General features: G+C 48.1%; 6 protein-coding genes across 6 annotated transcripts; 4 read left to right on the top strand and 2 right to left on the bottom strand.

Moving 5' to 3' along the window:
• Positions 1-4,968: 4,968 nt before the first annotated feature.
• On the top strand, positions 4,969-7,062 carry EsH8_III_001311 (glycoside hydrolase family 47 protein; the record flags this gene model as incomplete). Its single annotated transcript, XM_083263036.1, has 6 exons — positions 4,969-5,290; positions 5,359-5,979; positions 6,029-6,240; positions 6,302-6,521; positions 6,589-6,842; positions 6,913-7,062. 6 exons carry the CDS (start codon positions 4,969-4,971, stop codon positions 7,060-7,062), a joined length of 1,779 nt encoding a protein of 592 aa, XP_083123523.1.
• A 1,421-nt stretch (positions 7,063-8,483) lies between these two features.
• On the top strand, positions 8,484-9,428 carry EsH8_III_001310 (D-isomer specific 2-hydroxyacid dehydrogenase; the record flags this gene model as incomplete). The annotated part of the gene is made up of 1 exon (XM_083263035.1): positions 8,484-9,428. One exon carries the CDS (start codon positions 8,484-8,486, stop codon positions 9,426-9,428), a length of 945 nt encoding a protein of 314 aa, XP_083123522.1.
• Positions 9,429-9,783: 355 nt separating this feature from the next.
• EsH8_III_001309 (uncharacterized protein) lies at positions 9,784-10,952 on the bottom strand (the record flags this gene model as incomplete). Its single annotated transcript, XM_083263034.1, has 2 exons — positions 9,784-10,643; positions 10,697-10,952. 2 exons carry the CDS (start codon positions 10,950-10,952, stop codon positions 9,784-9,786), a joined length of 1,116 nt encoding a protein of 371 aa, XP_083123521.1.
• A 2,323-nt stretch (positions 10,953-13,275) lies between these two features.
• Positions 13,276-14,906, top strand: EsH8_III_001308 (uncharacterized protein; the record flags this gene model as incomplete). The annotated part of the gene is made up of 3 exons (XM_083263033.1): positions 13,276-13,931; positions 13,994-14,598; positions 14,665-14,906. 3 exons carry the CDS (start codon positions 13,276-13,278, stop codon positions 14,904-14,906), a joined length of 1,503 nt encoding a protein of 500 aa, XP_083123520.1.
• Positions 14,907-20,791: 5,885 nt separating this feature from the next.
• EsH8_III_001307 (uncharacterized protein) lies at positions 20,792-21,812 on the top strand (the record flags this gene model as incomplete). The annotated part of the gene is made up of 3 exons (XM_083263032.1): positions 20,792-20,794; positions 20,871-21,408; positions 21,493-21,812. The coding sequence occupies 3 exons, from the start codon at positions 20,792-20,794 to the stop codon at positions 21,810-21,812; spliced, it is 861 nt and encodes a 286-aa protein (XP_083123519.1).
• Positions 21,813-22,612: 800 nt separating this feature from the next.
• Positions 22,613-24,180, bottom strand: EsH8_III_001306 (class I SAM-dependent methyltransferase; the record flags this gene model as incomplete). Its single annotated transcript, XM_083263031.1, has 9 exons — positions 22,613-22,655; positions 22,719-23,279; positions 23,330-23,367; positions 23,446-23,483; positions 23,543-23,672; positions 23,730-23,752; positions 23,805-23,890; positions 23,947-23,978; positions 24,040-24,180. The coding sequence occupies 9 exons, from the start codon at positions 24,178-24,180 to the stop codon at positions 22,613-22,615; spliced, it is 1,092 nt and encodes a 363-aa protein (XP_083123518.1).
• Positions 24,181-25,453: the final 1,273 nt, after the last annotated feature.

Raw genomic sequence — 25,453 nt, 5'->3', positions numbered from 1 at the left:
CGGCTTCTCGCAACAGGCAGGCCGAGGTGATCTGTGCAGCCCACTGGTTTTTTGATTGGTAACAAGATTACAGTGATTATTGCACCAGGCAGGCAGCAGCCATTTGGTGCCCTCCACCAATGGTAGGGGGTATTTGTCCAGATGTTCAACGACTGCCTTGGAGAGGCGGGTTTTCTTTCCCAATCTCAGCTAATGAGCATGGATCAGAAAACCGAATGGCGTGCTGCCAGAAAACGTGCAGACAACCAAACATCGTAACTTGACGGTTGGTATCCGGTTGGCCACTCTGTCACCGAGATCTGCAGTTGCTATCAGAGCCTGCCTACGTATTACCCGCGGAGACGAGGTGGGAACCTCAGCGGGATATCTGCCCACTTACGGAGTATATCCCAACAAACCAACAGTTAGTTAAATGGATATTGCCAATAGATGGGTTCATCGAATAAAGTGGACCGAATCAAGGCAGCAGGAAGCAGGCTACGAGGCGACCGCTAGTCTGAATTTCGATGCTGGTACTAAGATGGATTGGCAAATGATATGTATGCAATGGCGACGATGAGGCAGAAGGTTGGGAACAGCATTCCGTGGGTCGTCTATAACGAAAAGAGCAAAAGCGCAGCCCCGCGAATCGTAATTGCCGCAGCGTTATGAGGCAAAATCGTTGATGCACAGGCTAAACATCTAGATGGTAAATACGAAGAAAAGTGCATAAGATGGCAACAGGAGCTGTGGGGAAACCCCGCCTCAAATCGCGATCGCGTCTTATCATGGCATATGCAGACTTTGCATATATCTTGGTTCCGGAAAGGATACCCATCATATTTACTTGCTTCACATCAGGTTCAACGTCGCCAGTATCACAAAATGGATGTACTAAATAAACTTGGCACATGTAAAATACCAGTTGACTTTACCACTAGATAGATAGCCTGCTCTTCTGACGCCTTGACAATTGAGCCCTGGGAAGGCCTGCTAAACGTTTCCTGATACTAATGAAACCACAGCCCGAAAATTTGAGCTTCACGGAAGTCCCCCAAGACTTGAATGGGTATGTATCCATAGAATAATTCTTCCTTTTTTCCCCTCCTCATTTTTGCGAAGGGTGGTCTTTTGACTCAAGAAGACATTGAGCTAAACATTCTTGGACGGAGAATTCGATTTTGAGGACCAGGCCCTCAGTGATTTTCTGCAGTCAAGACTCCGAAATCGAAGTTCAAAAACAGGTCACAGTTTCTTTCCTGGCTGTTTCTTTTTACTTGTGTCCCTCAAGTACCACCTAAATCCACGACTTCTGAGAACTGAAGCGGAGTTCCTAAGTACCCCGGGCAAAACATGTAGGACTCCAACCAGGGATCGAGACTAACATAAGAAACACACGCATGAACTAGTGTATTGTGACACATGGCTCAATGCAGGGTATGGGCTTAACCTTTTAGTCCTAACGTATCATGTCCGGCAACGCAGCCTAGACCATCGTGTCTTGATGTCAATTATACAACCCTGTCTAGGATTTTGTGTAACAACAACGAACTCAATGTGGAGTGAAATTGCAAGTTGAAATCTTTGGTCTCAGGTAGGGTACAAGACAACGTTGACCACAATCTAACGGCCCTGGATCGCAAACCATTCATAGATTACCATACACCTAGAACTACATCACACTTTGCAAAAGAGATTTGCCTAAGTTGATAACAATAGGGTTCACGAACCAAGAAATGAAATTGTGACAGTATATCATAGAAAACGAGTAGTGTATGGCGAGTCTACCCACAAATACAAAAAGGACAAAACAATGAGTGTATACATCGAAAAGAAACATGTCTAGAAGAACCATACTACAAGTTGGGTAGTTCATAGAAATAGGAAACATATATCCTTACTTTCTAGCTCAAGGATGTTGTAGTTTCTGTGCTGTCATTCTGAAACCGTTTTGACAGTTGCTTTGAAATCTGCTTCAATGGTATCGCGGCCGAATTCACCGGGGACGACTTCGTGTTGCATCTTATTGCCAGGGGCATACATACCCACTTTCCATTTGTACCTAGGCTTTTTATAGTCAACCACACATTCCGATGTCTGCTCCCCTGTAACTGTGGTCGCGGCAATTGGTGTTTTGGTTAATGTCCTGCCAGTTATGTGGGTAGCTAAGTTGATGTCGGTAGCAGTCTGGATTACAGTACTAGTAGGTTACATGTGGCAACTGCTAAATATAAGTAATGTTGCTATTCGAGGAGTTATCCTAGTGATAGCCATTTCAGTGGTGGTCACAGATACAAAGGTGTGATGATGGTTCTTCGTATGACAAATATCATAAACTCAGTTGCTTCCGAGCCGAAAGCCCCTTCAATAGTAATTCCGACGTTATTGTCTTCTGGTAGTTTCGAAGCCATGTAAATAGCTCGGTTGTTTGTAATAAAAATTGGCTTCTGTGGTGCTTAATGAGCAAGGGCGCAGTTGGTCAACCGCTCTGGTGGTCCCTTCGTGTTGAGCTAGTAAAGCAGTATAGTTTTGGGGGGCTTTTTCGAAACTCAGGAAACCAAACGGAGAACAGGTTAAGATTTGGTCGTAGACGGAATTTCCGTTCATCTATATTTATTTTTAGTGCATATTATGGAGATATTAGGCCTGGTTAATGCGTCTATGATTCGTGGAACTCCTTTGAACATGATGTGCATAGGGTTGACAACAGCAAGTGATATATTTACGTATAAACGCCAATGATTCAAACTAGTTACAAATTCGCCTAAAAAGGAAACATATTGCATGCCACAGAAGATAAAAAATGCTTGGAATTTCACAAGTAAAGAGGCGAGCTATTAAGAAACAGAAAGAAACAGAAGAATGAATACCACCTCCCACATAATGAACCCCCAACCTATGATTCATTCCTTGCAAAGAACGCCACTTCTCAAAACCTTCCCCATGTCATTTCCGGTCATATTACTCCTTTAAGTCATGATTGATCTGCTGTTGATCTACTTTGATACATGCATGCTTGCATCAAGCTCAGCGACGTACTGTGGAACAGGCATTTCTGCCGCTCCCGGATTTCTTTCGTGCCGTTGACCGTAAAGCTCGTGGTATTGTGTAACATAAGAATACTTGTCAGGCTCAAAAGGAGTTGGAGGGTGCGGTTCGGTGACTGGCGGTGCTTCGGATACGCGCTGCTGTTTGCGCTTCCTCCGCCAGACCAGGAACGCAAGCCCGGCGAGAGCGATGACCCCAACTCCAACACCCACGCCAATACCAATGGTGGTGGTTAATGGCAGACTTTGGGGAGTTGATGAAGAAGTTTCAGTCAGCACTGATTGGGTTGTTGTAGGGAAAGATTCGGAAGCAGTCTCGTGGGGAAGTGTTGTGGTGCTTATTTCGATCCGTTCAGATGTGTCCATTGCTGTAGTAGTTTCGAGGGCGCTTGTTGTAGAACTGGAAGATGTTTCGAGGGCCTTGGTATCAATATTCCATCCAACTACTGCGATGGCGCCGATGTATGTTGGTCTTGCGATAGTTGTCGTTGCCATCGTCCAGGCTCGAGGGTTAGTTGCGGGTGTTGATGCGTAAGTTAGGACAGCATCGGTCATAACGTTAGACCGACAATCCCCCGCGATGGAGCCACTTATTCCGTTTGCAAGAGTATAGTCGCTTTGAAATTGGTTAGAAAAAATCAATGAAGTGTTCACTTTCTTGGGAAAACACGTACAGTGGGCAACACATCGCTAGTGTGCTGATCTCGTTTTTGACGGATGCGGCCACGGTTGTCCAGCGATCAGGGCACGTCAAAGGTCCGATACTGACAGCAGTATGGCCTTCACCGGTGTTGATCCCCAGGCGAGCCTGCTCCCACCATGTAGTCACTGCTCCTGGAGCACATCGTACTCTTGTGTCGATATCGATGCCAAATCCCGGATCGTATGCAACCAGACTAAAACCATTCAGTCGATAGATGGTGGAACAGCTGGATGGCGGCGTGAAAATAGTAGGAAGCGCAATAAAAGAAGTTATAGTTCCAGCTTGGTTGGTCTCAGCGGGATACGCTTCGGCCATTTTGACCGAAGTCCCAGTTGGATTTCTCTCAACACTGAAGAATAGATTGAAGCCGATTTCGATGTAGCAGTTGAACTGGAGAGACTTGAACGGAAACAAAGGTTCAGAGAAGACATGCCTGACTTGCCACCACTCAAATTCAAACACAAGCTGGTCGGTCAGCCGGGTCAAACCGGCGTGTTCGTTTAGCTCAGCTGGACAATGGCATGGGTCTTGCAATTTCGGGCGGCTTTTCTTGTTGGTTTCAACCTCCAACTCATTATGTTTGCTTTGGGCGGTGTTTGCTTCCAACTTATCCGGACTGCATAACACCCTGGTTCCAACGCCTAGGCGCACCTCGGCCCTAGACTGTGTGCAGGAGATGCCTCAAAATCAGGCCATGACAATGCAACCCTGCCAATCAACGTCGGCCGTAATTTACGACCATAGCGCGCGGATCCAAAAACAGACGTAGAGACCGAGTTCCAACATGTTTTGTGGAACTCTGACGAATAAGGTCTCGAGATGATCTTGGACGACAATATTATTACATCGCTACCAGCTCCTCGGTAACCAATTGCATGAGTGGGCGCCTGGTTTCTTTTCGAATCCACTTCAGGCGTGCCTTCATCCTGAATCTTTTGCTTGTTTTGCGGAAGAGACGGCCGGAAAAAAAAAGCCAAGACGTTACAGTAGCCCAATGCGAAGAAGCATGGCATGCTATTGTGACGCAGGTGCATGTTGCCGCCGGGGGTATCATCGCACCCCCGGGTTCCTCGCGGGGCTTCCTCCCGAGGCGGGCGCTAAGCCCTGAAGTGGCTCCTGACGGCTGTTTTGAGGTTGTTTTTGCCGTCGTCCTTTTCATCCATGAATTCCCCTTCGTGTTGGGACGAAGAAGGACGTCCAAGTCCAAACCTTCTCTATTTTCCAAGACACACTTCCAAAATGGGTTCATCTCAGAATAGGCGGGGACGCAACTCTCCTTCACGCTCCAAAACGACTGAGGCAATCGGAGACGATGTGCAGAAAGCAATACGCTCTTCCCAAGCAAGGAAGGGCACGTTGCGGCGAAAACTTCGCAACGTCATCTTGTTATTGTGTCTCGCAGGACTCACTGGCGTGTTCCTGACAAGCTACTTCTCAGACCTTGCTCTCGGGCATATCCATTACACTCCTCAATCCAGATTCGCCGATTGGGACGCTCGCAGAGAAGAAGTGAAAGATGCCTTTCAAACAAGTTGGGATGCGTATACGAAACACGCATGGGGCAAGTTAGCCTCCCCTGAGATATTTAACGACCGTCCACTGACAGAACATTTGTTACTGGAATTGCAGGGAATGATGTGTTTCATCCCATATCGAAGAAAGGCAACAACATGTCTCCCAAGGGTTTAGGCTGGATCATCGTTGACAGTCTCGACACGATGATGCTCATGAACCTAACAGAGCCTCTCGCCGAAGCACGAAAGTGGCTGCATCGCAGTCTAACGTGGGACCAAGATCAGGACATCAATACCTTCGAGACCACAATTCGCATGATGGGCGGCCTGCTGTCAGCACACTACTTATCCACACAAATGCCACACGTCTCTTCCAGGCGGGACAAGGTTTACCTCTCCAAGGCTATTGACCTAGCAGACCGACTCTTGGTTGCATTTGAGTCAGCTTCTGGAATTCCTTATGCCAGTGTCAACATTGGCAAGAAGCAAGGAATTGTTTCCCATGCGGATGGTGGTTCCTCTTCGACAGCGGAGGCAGCCACCGTGCAGCTCGAGATGAAGTATCTGTCATACCTGACTGGCAATGAAATCTATTGGCAAAGAGCAGAGCGTGTCATGAAGGTTCTGGATGACCAGAAGGTGGAAGGTGGTCTGGTGCCGATCTTTGTGCACCCCAGTCATGGGCGTTTCACGACAAGAGAGATCCGATTGGGAAGCCGAGGTGATTCGTACTATGGTAAGAGAGACTGGAAAAACCGAATTTTCTTGAAGCTAATATTCCGCAGAGTACCTCATCAAACAATATCTCCAGACAGGCGAGGTTATATACCGCGACATGTGGGATGACGCATTGGCTGGTATTCAGAAACATTTGGTCACCACCACACGCAACGCGGCTCTTAAATTTATTGCAGAGCTTCCTACTGGAATAGGTGGAAACCTTTCTCCTAAGATGGATCATCTTGTCTGTTTCCTGCCTGGTACAATAGCCATGGCGGTGAGTCTCCCCAGCCCGACTTTTTCATACACAGAGCAATCCCATCTGACAAACATGGCAGACTACAGAAGGTCGCTCCATATCTGAGGCTCGTCGGGATCCAGGCTGGACAGTCCATCACGAAGATGACATCCAGCTCGCCGTTGACCTGATGAATACATGCTGGGGCATGTATGCTGTCACAGACACCGGTTTGGCACCCGAGATTACGTGGTTCAATGCCTCAGAGGCGGATCTGCAACCTCAGCCTGGAGACAGGCAATTGCGCGGCGCAAGTAGTGGTGAGTTGTCTGGACTTTGATTATCAAGAAAGCAGATGGTGAAGTGCTAACCGGGTGGGATAACCAGCGCTGTCGAAGTGGAAGAAAGACTTCACCATAAAACCCCTGGACGCACACAACCTTCAGAGGCCTGAAACCGTTGAGAGTCTATTCATGATGTATCGCATCACCGGCAACTCAATGTATCGCGAGTGGGGTTGGAAGATCTTCCAGTCGTTCCAGGAGTACACCCGTGTGCCTGGTGGAGAAGGATATACAAGCCTCAACGATGTGCGGACAGTGCCGCCAACGACAAGAGATAACATGGAGAGCTTTTGGCTGGTGAGTCTGGATTCCAAATTCTGGGAGACTTTTGGATCATACATTGTTGAGCTAACTTTGTCGAATGCAGGCCGAAACTCTCAAGTACCTGTATTTGTTATTTTCACCGACGGACTACATGCCCTTGACTCAGGTTGTCTTCAACACAGAGGCGCATCCATTTCCGAGGTTCACCCCGAAGGGATCATTGAAGACAGGTTGGGAAAGATTGCCGCGGTGAAAAAATAGAGCGATTCTTCAACATTGCAGTTCGGGACAGGCATATTCATCCAATACACTGCTTGAAAGATCACTTGTACATATATCAGTCTGGAATAAAGATCAAGTACGTCCACAAAAACACCGGGAGTACTATACTGCTTTCCAATCTTATTATTTGTTTTCTTTTAGCCATTGTACAGCCGTGCGAGGTCTTCCATTAATATCCTATTCCTTCATGGATCGGGGTTTCCTACCGCAGCCTCAAAGCAGCATTGTCTTGCCAGAGCCTTAGAAAACAATAACACCATAAGATCCGTGACCTTTCAAGGCAAGAACCGCTTTGTGGAGATGAGAACTGTGGGGGTTGGGCTGGCCCGACCTGAGTAGGATGCTCATGGTCACAAATAAAACGAAAAGTGTTGGGTGGTAATGTTGATATCTAGAGATACGCTGACAACTCAACAGAATTCGCTTCATGCACTTTCGACATTTGCGCTACAGATACCTTGCTCCCGAAGCCCCTTCAGTTTCAGTCTTCGTGGCAATCATAGTAGGGCTTTCTGATTCTGGATCTGCTGGTATGTTTTCTGACCTGGCAATCTCTTCAAATACAGGTTTTATTCAAAGTCTATGTCGTGCGAAATTGAGAATATCGCCCGTATTGAGACTATTTAGTGAAAATGGTACCGGTTGTTTTTGAGTGCCGTGGGTGAACCTATGCATTCCCAGTTCACTCTACCTTACAAAGAAACTATGCGGGCCTCTGGCGAGTGATTCGTGGGATTTGACCCGACACTAAATATTGGAATTCCAAAGGCACCTGTGACGAATTTCAACTTGAACACCACCCGACTTTACCAACCTGACTATCGTACGCTGGCCGGGTTATTTCCTGATACGTCCATCGAAGAGCGTTTTCGCCGGAGCGGAAAAGTATCCGAGTGGGTTGCCGTAACTCCATCGGGCTTTGTTCCGCTCCATAGCCACTCGTCCAATAACAGCAAGATTCTCCGAAATTTCCAGCTTAAGAAGCTCTTGGACGAGTCATCAAGCAGTGCGCTACTTTAGTTGGCCCATCACGCACGTCTCCGCTGGGATGAGGCAGTAATTATTCGGGGTTTCTTCCCCTCCCCCGCCCCCTTCCCCCACCTTGGATTGGCGATTCCCCCACCATTCCCCGCTATGGCAAGCCCTTCTGCGCATTATCTTATTGGATCGCCGTCTCTCCGTCATCGGTCATTCTTCCCCCGAGGTAAAACATAACCCCCTCGTTCCTCTTCTCCAGACGATCGTGTTCCTAAGACTTCACGATCATTCTACAGTCCATAAAACTTATACAAACTCCATCCATAACGTACGTCCCCTCAGAAACTCATACATGCCAATTGAGGTGAATTCAACTGACTGACAGCCCAAGATTTCAGTTCCTACGTCATCATCATGAAGCTTCTCTACCCCACCTCTCTCAAGCTCGACGTTGACAGCCTGCAAGGCTTCTCTGTTGAGCTGGTCCCTTACGACGTCAAGACGACCATCCCCGAGGAACACACCGACGCCGAGATCCTCGTTACCTGGACCAACACCGCCGACAACCTCAAGGACGCCGCCTCCCGCCTCAAGAACCTTAAGTGGATTCAGTCCCTGGCCGCTGGCCCCAACGACGTCCTCGGCGCGGGCTTCGATGCCTCCAAGATCACCATTACCACCGGCTCGGGCCTGCACGACCACACCGTTGCCGAGCACGCTTTGGGCCTGCTCCTCAACGCCGCGCGCCGCTTCTACGAGATGCGCGACTACCAGCTCCAGAACAAGTGGCCTGGCCACCTCGGCGGCCCCCAGCCCGATCGCCCCGCCGGCGCATTCACGACGCTGCGCGATGCGCGCGTGCTGGTCTGGGGTTTCGGCAACATTGCCAAGTCGCTCACCCCGCACCTCCGCGGCCTTGGTGCGCAGGTCAAGGGCATCGCGCGCAACGCCGGCGTCCGCGACGGTGTCGAGGTCTACAGCGAGGACAAGTTGGCTGAGCTGCTGCCCGAGACGGATGCGCTGGTCATGATCCTGCCCGGCTCCGACTCAACCAAGAACGCGCTCAACGCTGAGCGCCTCAAGCTCCTGCCCAAGCACGCATGGATCGTCAACGTTGGCCGTGGTACCTCGGTCGACGAAGATGCGCTGGTGGATGCCCTGGAGAAGGGCGAGATTGGCGGCGCCGCCTTGGATGTGTTCGTCACAGAGCCTCTTCCCGAATCGAGTCGCCTGTGGAAGGCGCCGAACGTTGTTGTCTCGCCGCACGCCGCTGGCGGTCGCCCGCAGGGTGCTGAGGCGTTGATCGCATACAACCTGAGACGGCTGCTCGCCAGACAGTCATTGAAGAATGTCATCTAATGTAAACGAAATGTTTTGAAAAAGCGTGTTTGGGGGTAATAGACAGACTACAGAACTAAATACATGCATAAGAACTTCCACCTAGACACCCGTTTCCCCAATTGACGATAGCCTCAAACCTGTTGCTGTGTCTTATGGCAATACAGGAGAAATCGCCTTCGACAAGATCCCCACGTTATCCTTATTTCCCTGGCGAATTTGTCTGGCGTTGAGGCGCAGATAGTTCTAAAAACGGTGTCTCATTCCATAGCCACACCTACAAAGCTGCCCCAACCTGGATCGAATAGTGAGTCTCCTGATTCCACGACCATGTCAACATCGCCCGGCTCCTCAACCAATCCTGTATCTTCGCCTCCTAGGCGCGGCAGCAAGCTTGCTGGAGGTCTTCCTGGCTGAGGTGTTCCAGATTGACATGCCTCATTCTACACCATAGGCGTAGCAGCCTGCAGCGATTCTCGGCCGAGGTGAGGTCGATTTGTTGCTCTAGCCACTGACTCACGCGATAGACGGCGTGATCTGCTTCCGAGACCCATGGCTTGAGAGCCAGTTCTTCCGCACAACGTGCAAGCTGCCTGGCATCGAGGTTTAGCTGCTCTGCCATGCCGACGATCTGCGGAGACTCCTCGTCGTCGTCCTCGGGTTGAATGGCGAAGTTCTTGAATGCTTGGCTGAGCGGGGTGCTCGTTTCGGAGATGATGATATTCTTGGCCCAGTTGAGACCGATGTTGTATGCCAGAGCCAAGCTCATTCGATTCATGCTGTTATCGAAGACGTTTGGTGCATAGCTGAAAATGATGGCTCGGACAAAGTGCCCTCGGGCGTGGAGTCTGTTGACCACCACGATAGTAACAGCGGCGGGAAGGTATTTTATCAGCTCCCTAATGTCGAAGACCACGTGGGATAGCATTGTGGCAGATGGTACAGCCAACTCGAAGGGCTGGCCCGCGGCACACTCCCCTCCTGGGAAGACATCGTCCCAGATCATCTGACGAAGCTCGATGGATGTAACACCGGCTATCTCGCGTTCCATTTGAATCTCGCACTTCATCAAAGGGAGATTCGCCTGTAGACGGTGGAGCGCGCAAAGCCTGTCATGATAGGAAGAGACGCACGTCCTGACATGGAACCATTTAGACACCTCGCCCCAGTTCCGGGGCGTGCGCCGGGGCTCTTGATGAGCCCATGGATACTCTTCTCGGAATTCTGGCATAGTCACTGTGTATTGAATCAGAAAACAAGATTCCACTTAGTCATTCAGCAGCACATACCTTGTTCTTGGATAAGATTCCAAGCGCCTAGGTCGATGGCCCAGGTATACCAATCGACAGAAACAGCATTGATGCCTCCAAGGATCAGGCACTCGGTCGTATGTACAATTGATTGGGCAATGAAGTTATCCAGTTGTAGGCCTCGCTGTGCAAGATGGATTCCGAACTTTTCTTGCATGAACTCCTCTCGCTGCTCTCTTGTACTGACAGCAGCCACAACGCGACCATCCTCCGGGTGGTCTCCGCTTCCCTCCATCTTATCGGATGATGGGTTTTGCTATTTTCAAGGTTACCTTTTTTGCCCCTGAAGTATCAGATAGTGTTCGGGAGCAGGTAGAGAAGCCAACTGTTTGACGCGAAGAAACGATGGAAATTATTATGGGCAGGGTTGAAGAGTTTGACCGAAGAAAGAGTACTCGAAGAAGGTCCCACCTGGTTCGAGAAAGGAGCGTGAAGTGAATTTATTTTTCTTTTCACGCTCTTCCGACCTGGATCGTTTTGCTTGCCTCGTGTGGAAGGTTCTCAGAGGGCGGGCTCTTGGAGCCGTCTCTGCAACTGGCAGTTGGAGTGAAGCTTACAAAGACTCCTTACCGCATTGTTGCCGTAGAACCCTGCGGTTTCTATTTCGATCGATACGGTTAAAACATGTGCTCACATCTAAACCTTTCACTTTGTTAGCTACATGGTACAACGATTGCTGGCGAGAAGCTACCATAAATTGCACAGCTACGGCTGGCCATCACCGTGAAATACAGCCATTCTTCTCATGCTGATTAACTAGCCACAAAGAAACTGCAGCTTCTGCAGAAGCGTATCTTGTTCGATCAATTTTCTTTTTTGGACAGAGCCTCAGCATTTACGTACATGTTTGAAGTGCCCATTATCTGTTAATAACGACAGGGTGTTGGTATGGACACAAGTTACAATTTTTACCTCTCATCAGAATCTTCTGCTATCTTGAATCATTGTATTCCGGTCCATGAGAGATTTACAAAGCCTTCACTCTGGCGGGCTCTAAGGCCATAGTCGACAGACTAGTTAGACCCCTAAGAACCGCTGCTACCAACTCAGGGGGACTTTTGATGTTTTATATTTGCAAATTCTTGCTGAAGTACCGTAGGTCGACTAACTGTACGTTTCTCGAAAGTCGAGAAAGCGTTCTGGTTTAGATTGGTGATGCCATTTTAAAAAATTAGATTTCTAGTTTGGTGGCGATAGCCTTCAGTAACGGACGACTTTCAATCCACAGTCTGGTGAGCTTCTGATGTCACTTTTCGTCACATACATCAGAGAGATATGCGGCGGTGCGTTTTCTCCCATGTGGGCACCCACCATGTTCAAGGTTTAAACTCACGGGTGTATGCAACTTACACTACTAGAAGCGCAAAAAACCGGGGTGCCCCATGTAGATCAACCTTATTTTCTAAATCATGGCAATGCATTTTTATTTCAAGTATGGCCTTGACCTATGGACGTCCACGTGAGCCTGCTACTGCCTGATCTGATCAGGACTTGGCCATCTTTCCCTTGGCCTCCCAGAATGATGTCGGCCTCTTATTTTTAATTTTACATCCCGCAGAACATCGAATAAGAAAAAAAAGCTCACAGAATTGATTGCATGTGCGATAATGAAGTCGTTGAAGCCCGTTAGTTGTTTAGTTGTCCAGGATTGACCCATCGAAGACACGGTACCCCACATGTAGATACTTGATGAATTGGATAGTATCAAGAGGTGTGCGATTCTCAAGTCTGATATGCCGTAAAATACAAAATCATCGTTATTTTCACCGACAATTGCACTGCCAAAAGGCCCGCGCTGCTCCTAACAACATGTTTTGATAAGTCTTCGTAATCATACGCACTCATGCTCTCTAAGAGTTATTCACCATTGGACGGCATTTGATCCTGGTGTACAGAACCGCAACGCTGAATAAGCCCATTCATTATCTCGAGCATTACATATCTCGGGTAAAGGACTCCTTGGCTAGGACACAATCAATAGGAGCGGCCCGAACACCCTGCTTATATCCCTTGCCGCCAGCCATGACGGCCAATCACTACTTGCAGAAGCCCCCGGCCCCGGACTTTCCTTATCTTGCCTCTCCGCCTCCGCAATGTGTTAGTCGCGACTGCATTCTCAAATCCTTTATCTTGCCTAGGGCAACATCGCCAAGCTTCCTAACCATTTCGCTTGTCGAATCATTGGGCAACTACAACTAACCCAACATGACTCTTTTGGTCTTTCTCGACGCCACAAGGACGGCCAAAGGTGGTTCAGTAGATAGTAGATAACAATCGCCGAGGACAGGGCATGGTTTCCCGAAGAAATCCATCGCTATCAGAATTGTATCCTTCCCCAGCGAGATGAATGTCGAGACAGCTGGACACTCCCGCTCAGAGTGGCCCAATTGGCCCGATGTCTTATCTACGAGCTGCAGGCGGTATCGCCATGTGGCTTGCACCAGATTCTCGGGTCGGCAACCAACGAGACAGAGAATATTTAATTAGTTGACCCCGACCTGATCGCCAAAGCTTCACCAACGTCTTTCCCTGCGCACCCATCACGATTGACCGCCGCAATGTCCGACACCGCCACGCAGTCCGAGAAGACACCCGCCGATCTTGTGTCGGCAGATATTCATTCAGATGGCCATATCGACGCGGAAGCAGCGCACACCTATGCTATCGACCCCGTGGCTGAGGCTAAACTGGTTCGCAAGCAGGACCTGCGTGTGCTTCCAATGATCTTTCTCATGTACTTCTTCACTTTCCTTGACCGAACCAACCTGGGAAATGCAAAGGTGGCAGGCATGGAGGCAGACTTGGGGCTGGGTACCTATGGCTTCAACATCGGCGCCTGTCTCTACTATGGCATATACTTTTTCGCCGACATCCCGGCATCACTAAGCGTCAAGAAGTTCGGTTTCATCATGCTGCCCATTAGCTGTATCGCATTCGGCCTTGTGACTCTTTCTACGGCCTTCATTCGCAACGAGGGAAGCTTTTTCGCGATTCGACTGCTTCTCGGTCTCACCGAGTCCTTTCAGTTTCCTGGACTTAGCTATGTCGTCTCACGGTACTACCGTCGCAGCGAGGTGACAACTAGGGTGTCCTTCTTTATGCTTGTTGCAGCCGGACTGGCTAGCGCGTTTGGTGGATTGCTCGCCTCGGCACTGCTGTCTCTGGGAAGCATCGGAAGTGTTTCTTCGTGGAGAAACATTTTCTTGGTTGAGGGGTTTGTCTTACCTGTTTCATATGCCTATGTTTGGGAATATCCTAGTTAACAAGCGGCTTTAGAATCATCACTGTTGGCGTTGGCATCATTTCACTTTACCTCTTCCCAGCTGATCCTTCCAAGACGCGGATCTTCAACGAGGAGGAGAGGACTCTCGCGATGGCTCGCATATTTCACGACCAGCCGGCCATTCGCGAACACAAGGAACGCATCACATGGGGCCTCATCAAACGCGGCGTAGTCAACGTCAACGTACTTGTCGGCGCCTGGATTTACATCTGCGACCAAATCACCGTGCAAGGCCTCTCCATTTTCACAGTCACTATCCTGAAGCTCAACTACCCTGGCCGCTCCACCGTGGGAATTCAATTACTGTCAGTGCCGCCGCCCATCGTAGGCATGATCTTCGGTCTCTGTGTTGCATATGTTACCATGAAGACGCGCAAGCATGGAGTTGCCATTGCTGGATGTGCGACCCTGAACGTCATCGGGTATTCCATCTGGCTAGGGTCAACGAACCCACAGGCGCGTTACGCTGCCATTTTCCTCAATACGGCAGGAGGTTACAGCTTTGGCACTTTGATCCTCAGCTGGACACTGGCCAACGCTGCTCCAGATACAGTTCGAAATGTCGCAAATGGTGCTGTTTCGGGCCTTGCAAACATAGGTAAGCCTCCTTTAACAGCATCTTGAAGACGCAAGATCAAATTTACTGACGGAACATCACACTCAGGATCAATTGCAGCTACTTGGAGTTATATTAACACCGACGCCAAGACAGGCTACCGTATTGGAAATAGCTTAAACACGGCGACGGCAGCTTCAGTAATTATTGCTTCTCTAGGTCTTGTGGTCTACCAGAAGTGGGAGAACAAGAAGCGCGAACAGGGCGGCCGCGATTACCGTTTACAAGCTTCCGAGAACAAGGTTGCTACCCTTGGCCACCTTCATCCGGAATATAGGTACATCAACTAGAGCGCCCTAAGTAGCATTACACGATCTTTAAATATTGAGTCAGTTGTCGCTGAAGATGTACAGAACGTGATTGTACTCGATGTGGGCACCAAAACGTATGCTGGATGGGAGGTTTCAGTGTCATCAGTCTTTGCACATATTATATTACTGGAAAAGCCATCAGCCAAATATGATAAAAACAAGTCGGACTTGGAGCTTTGATGCACATCTTTGTCTTGTTCTCGGCGTCCCAACTTCCCTAAACTACCAGGTGATGACGGGAAAAGATTTGTTAGGATGAGGGGGCATTTCCAAGCTATCTGTGATGCGAATCATGTGAACACTAATCTTGACTCGCGTCTCCTGACATATATTTTAGGAATTGGGGTGCGCTTTACTATCATACCACAGGTATAGTATGTCATTCTTAAAGGAACGAGTCCATGCAAGCACCATGAACTGCTACGGTACAAAGCCACGCCCTTAGCTCTACACAGTAGGTTCATAATCTGTAAGCAAAACGAACATACTTGACCTATTATTATTAACAGAGACATGATTATTATACTCTAGCTCATATGGGCGGGCAGGCTTAATTTGTACAGGTTATCACTGCAATTAATACGCAAATAGGAGATTGCCAAGGAGGATTAGGTGACACTATGGTACCTCTGTTGATTATTCTGCTGTTTTGAGTTCTCTTCATATAGAATTACTAGCTGAAATACTCGCAGCCAGCAGCTATCTCTTCTGCCAATATTGGGATGTTACAGTTTGACAATGGTAGCCACGAAGTGTCAGCTACCCTTCATGAGCAATACTGAAGCTCCATGTCACATAAGACAGGAAGGACGAAACATGGTCTTTGGGTTAGATGTTATTGCGTGACAAAATTCTCATCAGACTTCGTTTCGGCTGCCTTTTGCTCACTTCTAAACAACTTGGCATCCTCTAGACAAATTGTATTATATTGAGGAGTTGCTTTCATAGCCTCTGGAGCAAGTCCAAGATTTTTTTTTCCGTCCCCATTGAATTGCCCCATTTATGGAAGAATTCAGGGTCCTCAGTGTTTAATCCACTTGCTATTGCAAAATTTTCCAGAGCCGATTTTACATAAATCGGTAGCTCTATTTGATCCAGCACCATCTTGTGACTTAGACCCTTCTCAAAACCGAATCTCGGGGCCTGTGCTATCCAGTTTGTCACCAATTTAATTGCTTGAATGATCTGATGACATGGAATGTTTTCTACACAACCGGTAGACTGGTGGATGCGGTGACGATGCTTGCGACAACGTGGCCCACAAGCATGCGTTGAGTTCTCCATCTGTGAGAGGAGACGCCCGATGAAATCCAGGTGCGTAGTCTCGCTATTAAAATGTTCTGGTAGTATTGCGCGACTACTGCAAACCTCCAGGGATGAGTGAAGGCCTTCTTCGTAGAGGTCGTACAAGCTCTTGGCTATGATGACGTGGCAAGCCTCATGGTCGGCGCCAATGTGAACGAAAGCTTCCACAGCGCCAGAAATGATTTGGAAATCTCGGCCGTGCACTATCGATTTCTCGTATTTTTTTTCGGCATACTTCGGAATATACTTCCTTAACAGCTCGAAGAAAGTCTCCAAAACATCCTTTCGTCCGTTCAGGCAGCAGACACGCACAAAGTCTTCGACGACTGTACCAGAGTATGTTGAAGTAAAACACATGTCTACAGCCCAGTAGATAAGAAAATGAGCCTCAAAGTCTGGAAATTTCTCATCTATCATGTTAAAGACCTCAAAATTTTCAAATTCTTCAGGCTGGAAATGTCGAACAATTCTCAGGGCAAACTCAGAAAATGGCATGATCTTAAGATATTCCTGGGTTGCAAGAAGCTCCATGGGCCTTCCAGGCAACTCAGACAATGATTCTTCGAGAGCCAAGAGTGGATGTTTTTCGTCAACCATATCTCCCGCGAATGTTAAAGGAGACATTGAAGGGTTGAGTGAAATTCCTAAATATCGGTACGATTTGGAGATGACGAGTCTCTCGGCGGATGCTTGGTCGACATGAAAATCTCCACTGCGGGTTTTGTCTTGCAGGAAGGTGTTCACTGTCTGGTGCGAAAGCTGGACTGTCCGTGTTGGTCCTGCCTTTTTCGATTGCACTTGTCGTTCAGTCGTGGGATCTTCGGGATCCTCAAGGATCTCTACCAAGGGGCCACAACGGTGTAGGATGGTGTGACAGAACTTATTCAAATCTTTTCCCTCGGTATCGTATTTGTTTTCTGTGGTTCCGGTGTAGGTTTTGTTTCTCTCCGTTCCATCTGGTATAGCCATGGCCTCCCACAGATGTCGAAGTTCTAATCGTGTCCATCTTCGAGATCCAACAATCCATTGCAAAATCTTCCTCGTTTCTTTTTGCTCCAGAAGACTTTCCGACGTTTTGAGTCTCTCGACAAAGTATTGGTAATATTTCTCAATCTCTGTTGGCAACGTATCCAACGTGTTCAAAAGCTGTCGGGGAGTAAAGCCATTGTACTTTATCTCGCGCCTCAGTTGACGAATAACAAGGCATGCCCATATTATCACGCCATCTGCCTTATTCTTCAAGTTGATGCGGATCTCGTTCAATATAACCTCTGATTCACGAGAAAGGCCCGCCGGGCCCTCCAAAATTGCAGCTTTGTAATTCTCATCTACAGAGCTTTCCTCGTCGTCAGCCAAAATATCGCCACTGGTCGATTCGGAAGTGTTTGATGAATGAACGTTGTAGACCCAGGCGCTCGAGTGTTTTGCTTTCAGCCATGTCGAGCGCAGCTTGATAACTCCGAACTCGACCAATGTAGATATGTCGTCCTCGTTATGCTGCCCTAGATCAATTCGAGGCCAATTGATGAGACTCTGTGAGATATCAGGTTCTGGTCTGCTGAGCAGAACGAAACGAAGCCGCCCCTTTTCCATGGAGCCTAGATTGTTGAACATCTTGAAAAGCTCAATTCTATCAGACTCTCGTGTTTTGCGGCTATCCGATTCATCCAACGCGTCGATGACAACGAATGTCTCTGGGGTTGACGGGCTCGCTGCAAGTGTTGTAAATATCTCCCGCAACTCTGACAGTGACCAGTCTTCACTCTCATTCTTGTCAATGCGGGCTCGGTAACGACTTTTGATGGTGTCGAAAGCTGAATTGTGTGAGTTTAAGATATCGAATATCAGAACGCGTAGCATAGAAGCGTGCTGTATGCCAATGTCTCGTCCTCGGGCAGTATAGAACCAATCACAGACTATCCATGAACTCTGGAACCTGTCGTTCTGGCACTCGAGCTGAAGATGCTGGCGGATGCTTTTTGCTAACACTGACTTACCACTTCCTGCTTTGCCGTATATCCAAAGAATGTTGCCAGATTCCATCCACTTCCTAAACACGTTGTTTTCCCAAAGCCACTGGTTGGTTTTAGGCCAGGCGTCAGGAATTTGGTCACGCCTATAATGCATATCGTCAAATTTCAAGCTCTTGATACATTCTAGAAATGATTAGATGATATGCATCACAGTAAAAGATGTAGAAGCATTTACCTTCAAATTCGGAAGACTCGTCTACAACTTGAGATGTTGACATCAACTTCATCCAAGCAATTTTGTCCCTGGCTGTGCTCTGCAGCGTATCATTGACGCAAAGGAGAACCCGAACGCCATCACCAAATCGGCTCAGAGAGGCCAGAAACTCAGTACATTGCTTCGGGCGTAAAAGTTCCAGACAGTCAAAGACCAAAATGAACTGTGATTGGCGTTCTCGGAAGCTCTTGGTCAGATTGATCATACAATCTTCAATCTTTGATAAATGGTGTTTTCCAAGCCGAAGAATGCTCGTATACAGTTGAGTATCAGGATGTGGGTTTGAATACATCTCTCGGCGTGATGTGTTCAGAGCAGTGCATATGGCTACAAGCCCCTCCTTAACTGGCGAAGAAAATTGAAAAAGATGTTTAGCAAGTGAAGATTCGTAGGGACATGCTTGATGGAGAAGTTGTGTGAAAATACACCAAAGAGCTTGCGCTGGATGAATAGTTCTGTTGTCGGATATAAACAGATGATTTGGGACGGCATCGAGGACAGCCGAAAATGAAAAATAGGCTCCAAGTGAGGGCGGTTGTTCAGCTTGATCTTTATTTGCAATGACGTGAAGTCCGATGTTGCTTGGCGTCAACCCAGACTGGAGCTTCCTTCGATACCACAGAAATTTTGGGTCGCTTCCAGGGCTTGACGGCTGCATCCAATCTCGTACCGCTCCGGAGTAACGAAACCATGATAGCGAGTCATCTTCCCATTGTGCAATCTTCATCCTGGTCCTTTGGGCTTCTTCGAGGATTGATCCAGTCCTCATAATTGTCTTTATCGCTTCACTAAGGCCGAAAGCTGCGGCCAGGTGTGTGTAATCCAGAGTCTGGGAAACAACAGGAGCTTTGAGTTGCCTCTGCATTGAGCTTGATAAGTTTCCACTCAGAACCCATTGATGACTTTGACTAATTTCCTGGCTTGAAGTCGAGTTGATGATGTGAAGAAGATGTGAGACACCAATGCCGTATTTGTCAGTTGTACAGTGCTGTAGGCCGTCAATTATCAAAAGAGCACGGCCTCCTTCTTGCTTGTGAATTTGCCACAGTGCTCTCTTGAGAATTTCAGCCAAAAGCCAAAACTCCGACGAATCTTTCTTTTCCTTAGCCTTCATTAACTGTATTCCGTATCTAGTCTGAAATGCTCCCAACATGATCCTCTGGGACAATGGATCGACAAGAAGCATGTAGACTAAGCCCGCAATGATTGTTTTAGCCGTAACTGGATCCTCCGTGGATTGATTGCAAAAGAAGTAAGCAATAATGGGAAATGAAATCATTATCGTAGGCTTCAAATGCCGAATCAACTGGGTGGTGAATAAGGAATGGCCTGTTCCAGTATCATCGTGAACCCAAAGCACGTGCCCTGTACTATCAAGCCACATGCCCACAGCCGTTTCGGGTTTGAAAAGGTCTTTGAAGGCATCGGCAACAGTATCGGTTCGAGTTTCAGCGTGTTCGTCGAATAGATAAATATCGTTTCGTGGGTCAATGAGAGAGAGTGCAGAAAGAAAAGCGCCAGAATCTTGAGGGAACAGGGGACCTGCAGACACAAAGTAAGCTCTTGTCAAAAGGCATTGTGGCTGGATGAAGCGCGAATAAGTCTACCAAGTCATCTCAACTTACTGTCCATTGACTCGACGTTTATGTGGGTGATTCGAGCATCATTACCGAAGGTAGAGGCCTGTATATGTAGGCTTGCTGCCCTGCTACCCTGTGGACGCGATAACCCCGAAGACAAGGGTTGAACGTCCATATTCAGTCACATCAAAGAGCCAGATTATGAGGGGAGGCGGTTGCTAATGCGAACTGATGATACTTGGTGTCGCAAAATTTACACGTGTGTTTGGAACAGATGGCTGGTAGATCAGCTCCAAAGACTTCGCAAACCGTTGCGCAGCCTGATCCAGAGGCATATCACGTGATCGCTGGCTCGGTTACGGGCCATCACTCTACTTCTCCTGTTTCCCATTAATGTTTATCTGGACTATTATGCTAATGAGTAAATTAACCTATCTGTTTTTTTTCCTCTCTGAAATGAGTATTTTTTAAGGCCTTAAATTATAAATTACGGCAAGCCCAGTTTCAACTGTTCAAGTCCATGGCACACACCAGCCTTGGCAGATAGCATACCCCGCATCTGACATCACATGATTGCCCGTACTAACTATTGATTCAATTTAATCGCTTGCCCGCATTGAAGGCGAGTCTTCTATCATGCAATCCTTCATAGTTTGTGTGCAAGCATTACTAAGCTGTGCTATATGACTTGACCATATAGTCAAGGCAGCAGAACGAGGCTAACCCAACACGATGGTAGGTCCGCGGTATTCTTAGACGAGGAAGGAGACTAGGTTTCTGACATTATGCTGTCTTGCAATCTCCTAACTAGGCCGAAACTGTTATGGGCGCAGTCGGCCTGATCGGCGATACAGTGACGATCATTCAGCAAATTCAGCAGGCTCGAAACAGGGTGAAAGGCGCGTCCAAGACACTAGAAGACGTTTCTTCTATGCTACATGATGTACCGAAGACACTCGATTTTGTCAGCCACGAACCTCAGCTCCAGACTGCCGAGGTGGAAGCCCAGATCGAGGGTATGAAAAAGGTTCTTTTAGACCTTAAATCTTTCTTAATTAAACTACAAGAGAATCAGCAGAAGGGAAAGATGCGTAATTTCATACATGCTCTTACGTCTGGAGATGCCGACGACAAACATTTAGCTAGTGTCCTGGACCAGCTTCAGACTACTAGAGGAGAACTCTTGACTCGAATATCAGTTGTTAATGTTGGTTTGTCTGGAAACCTGCAAGATGGTTTCAAGGTCGCGTTGAAGGTTCTCCAGGACACAAATGTCAGGGTCAGACAAGTTCTCGGGATCCACCTCTCATTTGCAGAGAGACTTCGGGACAGAGAACTTCAACTAGTGGGTATGGCGGAAATCCGTTCAATAACTCTTGAACCAAATTTATGTCTTGAGTATGGTTCGGATTAGCTCACAATCTATCTTCTAGGCCCTGGTATTATTCTACTTGAAACCTCCGACGTGGTGGATTTAGGGTTAGACAGAGTTCCTACGCCTTTTGTAGCCAGGCATAGTTCAAAGAGCAATGGCCCTGAAAACCAATCGGAGAATTTGAAGTGGCATCATAACAATGTTGGGAGCAACGCAACCTTTCACGTCGGGAACTTGGGAATAGAGGATGATTCAAAACTGAAAGAGATAAGCTCTAGCATCACGAACAGTACATTCGGGAACGATTTGCGCTTCGTACATGGCAACATCGGTGGGGAGGCAGCATCAATTTTTGTTGAAAACTTGTTCAAGAAATGAAGACTTATATTTAGTGTAGTTGCCGTATGTACGGATGGGATGGCAACAAAGCGTGCTTCCAGACAACATACATCTGGAGGCCTTGCAAATTAGCATATTGGATTAAGTCAAATAATGGGAAGTGCGTTAAAAACCAGACACCTTTCTCAGTAGATCATGGTAAATGCGTAGGGAAAAGGTTCCAGCTGTGCCAAGATACTGCCAGGAAAAGATAGGGCACGACGGAAATTTACAGGAGAACAAAAGGGTGCCAGAGATGGACGAGAGGCTAAGGGATAGGAGCAAGGATAAGCATTAAGTGTTCTTGTCTGTGGTGTTGTTTTACAAAAACTATGCTATTAATTGCGGGCAGCAATTAACGTCGTATATCTGTTGTGAAAAGTTGTAAGCGGATTGAAGGACACAGTAGCTTCGTCTTAGCCGGTAGGTATTTTGTAAGACTATCACTGAAATCTGCCTCCTCTACTGGTGTTGGGGCAACTCTTCCTTCTTATCTGTACAGTTGATGCCCTCAACCCCTTATCCCTGGTCTATGTACCTGCGCACACGCTGCTATGCCGCAGATCCTAGCATTATAGTGCTGGATATCTGACAATTCCACGGCCATGGGACAAGTTTAGTGTACAATACAGCGTGAGTAGGTCAAAATACTCAATCACGGTCTAGAGTATACGTTTTTCTCACATTTTCGGATCTAGGTAATATGAAACAGAAGAAGATGAACGCGTAGTTCTTGTTATTGATATGTGGAAGCGATAGTGTTTCTGAATGAAAGGCCCACAGGGTAAACCATCCAGGAATCATCGACTCGTCCCCAACGGCTTTTGACCATAAGCCACATGCCTAAGCAAGATATTAACAGTGTCTTCTTTAGAATAGACCGGTACTCAAGGGCTTGAAACTTACACGTCGTACTGAGCATGAAATGTGTGGGTGGTCTTTAACTCCTTGCGAACCTCAGCAAGTAGGACCTCTGCCTCAGTCCTGGTCCAACCTAGAACGCCACAAAAGGTTCTCATCGTGAAGGCCTCGAGACCCTCCAGAATCTGTGCAAGGTTCATCAATCCCAACTCCCTGTAGCGTTGATCCTTTGCCCATGGGCCGATAGGGAGAAGAAACTTGTGGTGTCCGATGTTTTCGAACCCAGCGTCCTGAACCCACCCCTCCAACTTCTCCCCGATTCGGCTTTCACGGCCCATTGACTCGATAGTGTCCAGGAGCATCTTGATCCACTTGTGCGTAGCGTGCTTCTCAGTCAAGGTCCCGTCAGCCGAGTAAAAGTCACCGTTGACCTCCATGAACTCGGCCCAACCACCGGGGTTCAGGTTGTCGTAGATGTTCTTGACCAGTTTGGGCCAGTCTGCAATCGAACCAACCATATAGCGGCACAGGACGTAGTCGTACTTCCTGTCGCCGATCCAAGGGCTTTCGACATCGTCAATCTCGAACTTGACGTTGGGTGGAACCCTGTATAGTCAGACTAGAGTCACGATATTTTCCGGGGACGATCAACTAACCACTCTGGTTGGATGGCGCTCAGGTCGTTTCCGTAAACCTGTTGATATGTTTAGTCTCTAAATATTTCTTCTAAGTTTACGAAATCTCTTTCGCAACGAGGGAAGAACCTGTCTACCTCTGCATTTGGGAAAAAGTCACCCATTTCCATTGCCCCTGCATGCTAGTTAGTCTGTGTCCGCAAGGTAATGGGGAAGAACCGCCTTGTCACTTACAGATTCCGGTGCCAGTTCCGATGTCCAAAATCTTATGAATCTTACCCTTTTCAAGCGGTGCCATGTAAAGCCTGTTGTCAAGAATCTTGAGGGCGAGCGCATGAGTGAGGTCAAGACGGTCCATCTCATTCTACAAGCGCATCAGTCAGACCCGGCGCAGTAGCAATTGAGTTCATGGTTTGCTCACCTCGTCATTGGGCAAGAAGTACGCTGCGACACCCTCATTAGCTCCTGAGTAGATCATTATTGAGACAACACTCACATCCAGGGCGGAAAGCATGGTAACGTCGACCGTGTTCAACCGGGTAATCGACGGCGCTCGATGCCAACGACGCTGTGTACGATGAGCTGGGCGTTCAGTCAGCATGATCCATTAGACAATCAAGGGTGTTAAGGCGTATTACATTCGATCATCAATAGAGGAACCATCGTCAGTCTGCGGGAATGCCGGTCAGCTAGATTTCTTGAATGACAAAGCATGGACGTGGGTGACGAACGATGTCATCCTCGGCCTCAAGCACGTCCGAATGCTCCGCATCCGCTACCGGGGCGGACACTACAGGCGGGTCTGTGGGACCCGCTGCAACTGACGTAGCAGTTGGCGTCGAGCCCGGCTGGGTTACAGTTGAATCGGCCATGACTTCGAGGGTACTCTGCCTGACTCGGGAAAGCGAGCAAGATATTCAAACGGAAAACTGGAAGAGTAAAAAGGGGCGAGTCGAGGAAGGGAGAAAATACTAGGAACTGACAGACAGGGCGAGGGGAGCATGAGGGTCCCCCAAGCGAGCATCGACGAGCCACTGTTGGTGCACATATCGCCTCGGCCCAAATTGAAGCAGGCCCAGTTTCGCGCATGAAGAAGACATGGTCCCTTGTCTTGCCAAACCAATGAAACTCGTGCGTGCCTTTCTCTCTCGAGGATCGTGGAAAAAGATCCCTAGCACTGCGCCATAACTCTTCTCCGCTTTACTGAGAAAGGCAGGCGCGGAGGCAACGATGCAGAGGCGAAGACGGAATCCGATCCGCTTCCGATACCTAGTATAGGGACTTTAAAAAATGCAACATGTGGCCTGCAGGGCTGTTGGAGAGTTACGTGAACGAAAGCAGGTTTGCATGAGGCAAATGGCCTCTTTTAATTCAACGAGGAGTTTGGAGTATCCTCGAATGAGAATTTTCCGAACACAAAAGCCAAGAAAAGCCTGTCAATTGCTATATTTTACCACTCTTTGGTGGTCTTTGCTCTCCGCATAAGCTGCCTGGCCGCAACCCCGGCGCCAGTGCAAACCTGATTACTGGCAACCACATAGAGTCCGTTGATACAACAGCTCGGGTTCTTTAGGCGACTGGGTCCTCGATTGTAAGAGGCACTATGTGGTTCAGGTGCTGCTAGGCCACCACCACCCGTAAGTTGCATGAGAGGTGAACGTGGCTTAGCTGGGTACCTTGGCAGGGTACAGATTAGCGAAGCAGGGTGCCCGGGGTGCTTTATATGGCCTGGAATAAGGTGAGGAGTGAACGGCTGGGTGGCAAGGTTGACACTGCCTAGCTTAACTAATTTGGCCTTCCCCCACCTGCCATCAAATCTGATAATTCGTTACTCTCTCTTTCTTAGGAGACCCGATTGCAGTATCGAACCCAAAAATCCAAAGCTGAAATAGCCTTATTGAATATCTTTCCTGCAATACTATCCTTTCTTTTAGGGATGCTTTACATGATGTTAGCATCTCGGCAAGACTAAACCTGGGCCTAAGGTAAGTGGTTAGCTCTATCATAGAAACACACACCGACTATTGAAGTTTCAGCCAATCAACCAGTGCAAAGAGCCGCTGAATAGGCCGCAGTCCATTGCAGATGATGGCGCAGGGGCTCGGGCCAGTTCCAACTGATTGAAACGGCAAGGCAGAATAGAAA

The sequence above is a fragment of the Colletotrichum jinshuiense genome, chromosome 3 (assembly GCF_051148585.1).
Source record: "Colletotrichum jinshuiense chromosome 3, complete sequence".
NCBI classification, from domain to species: Eukaryota; Fungi; Ascomycota; class Sordariomycetes; order Glomerellales; family Glomerellaceae; genus Colletotrichum; species Colletotrichum jinshuiense.
The sequence above is the reverse complement of the archived record's forward strand: the minus strand, read 5'-3'. Positions and strand labels throughout refer to the sequence as shown.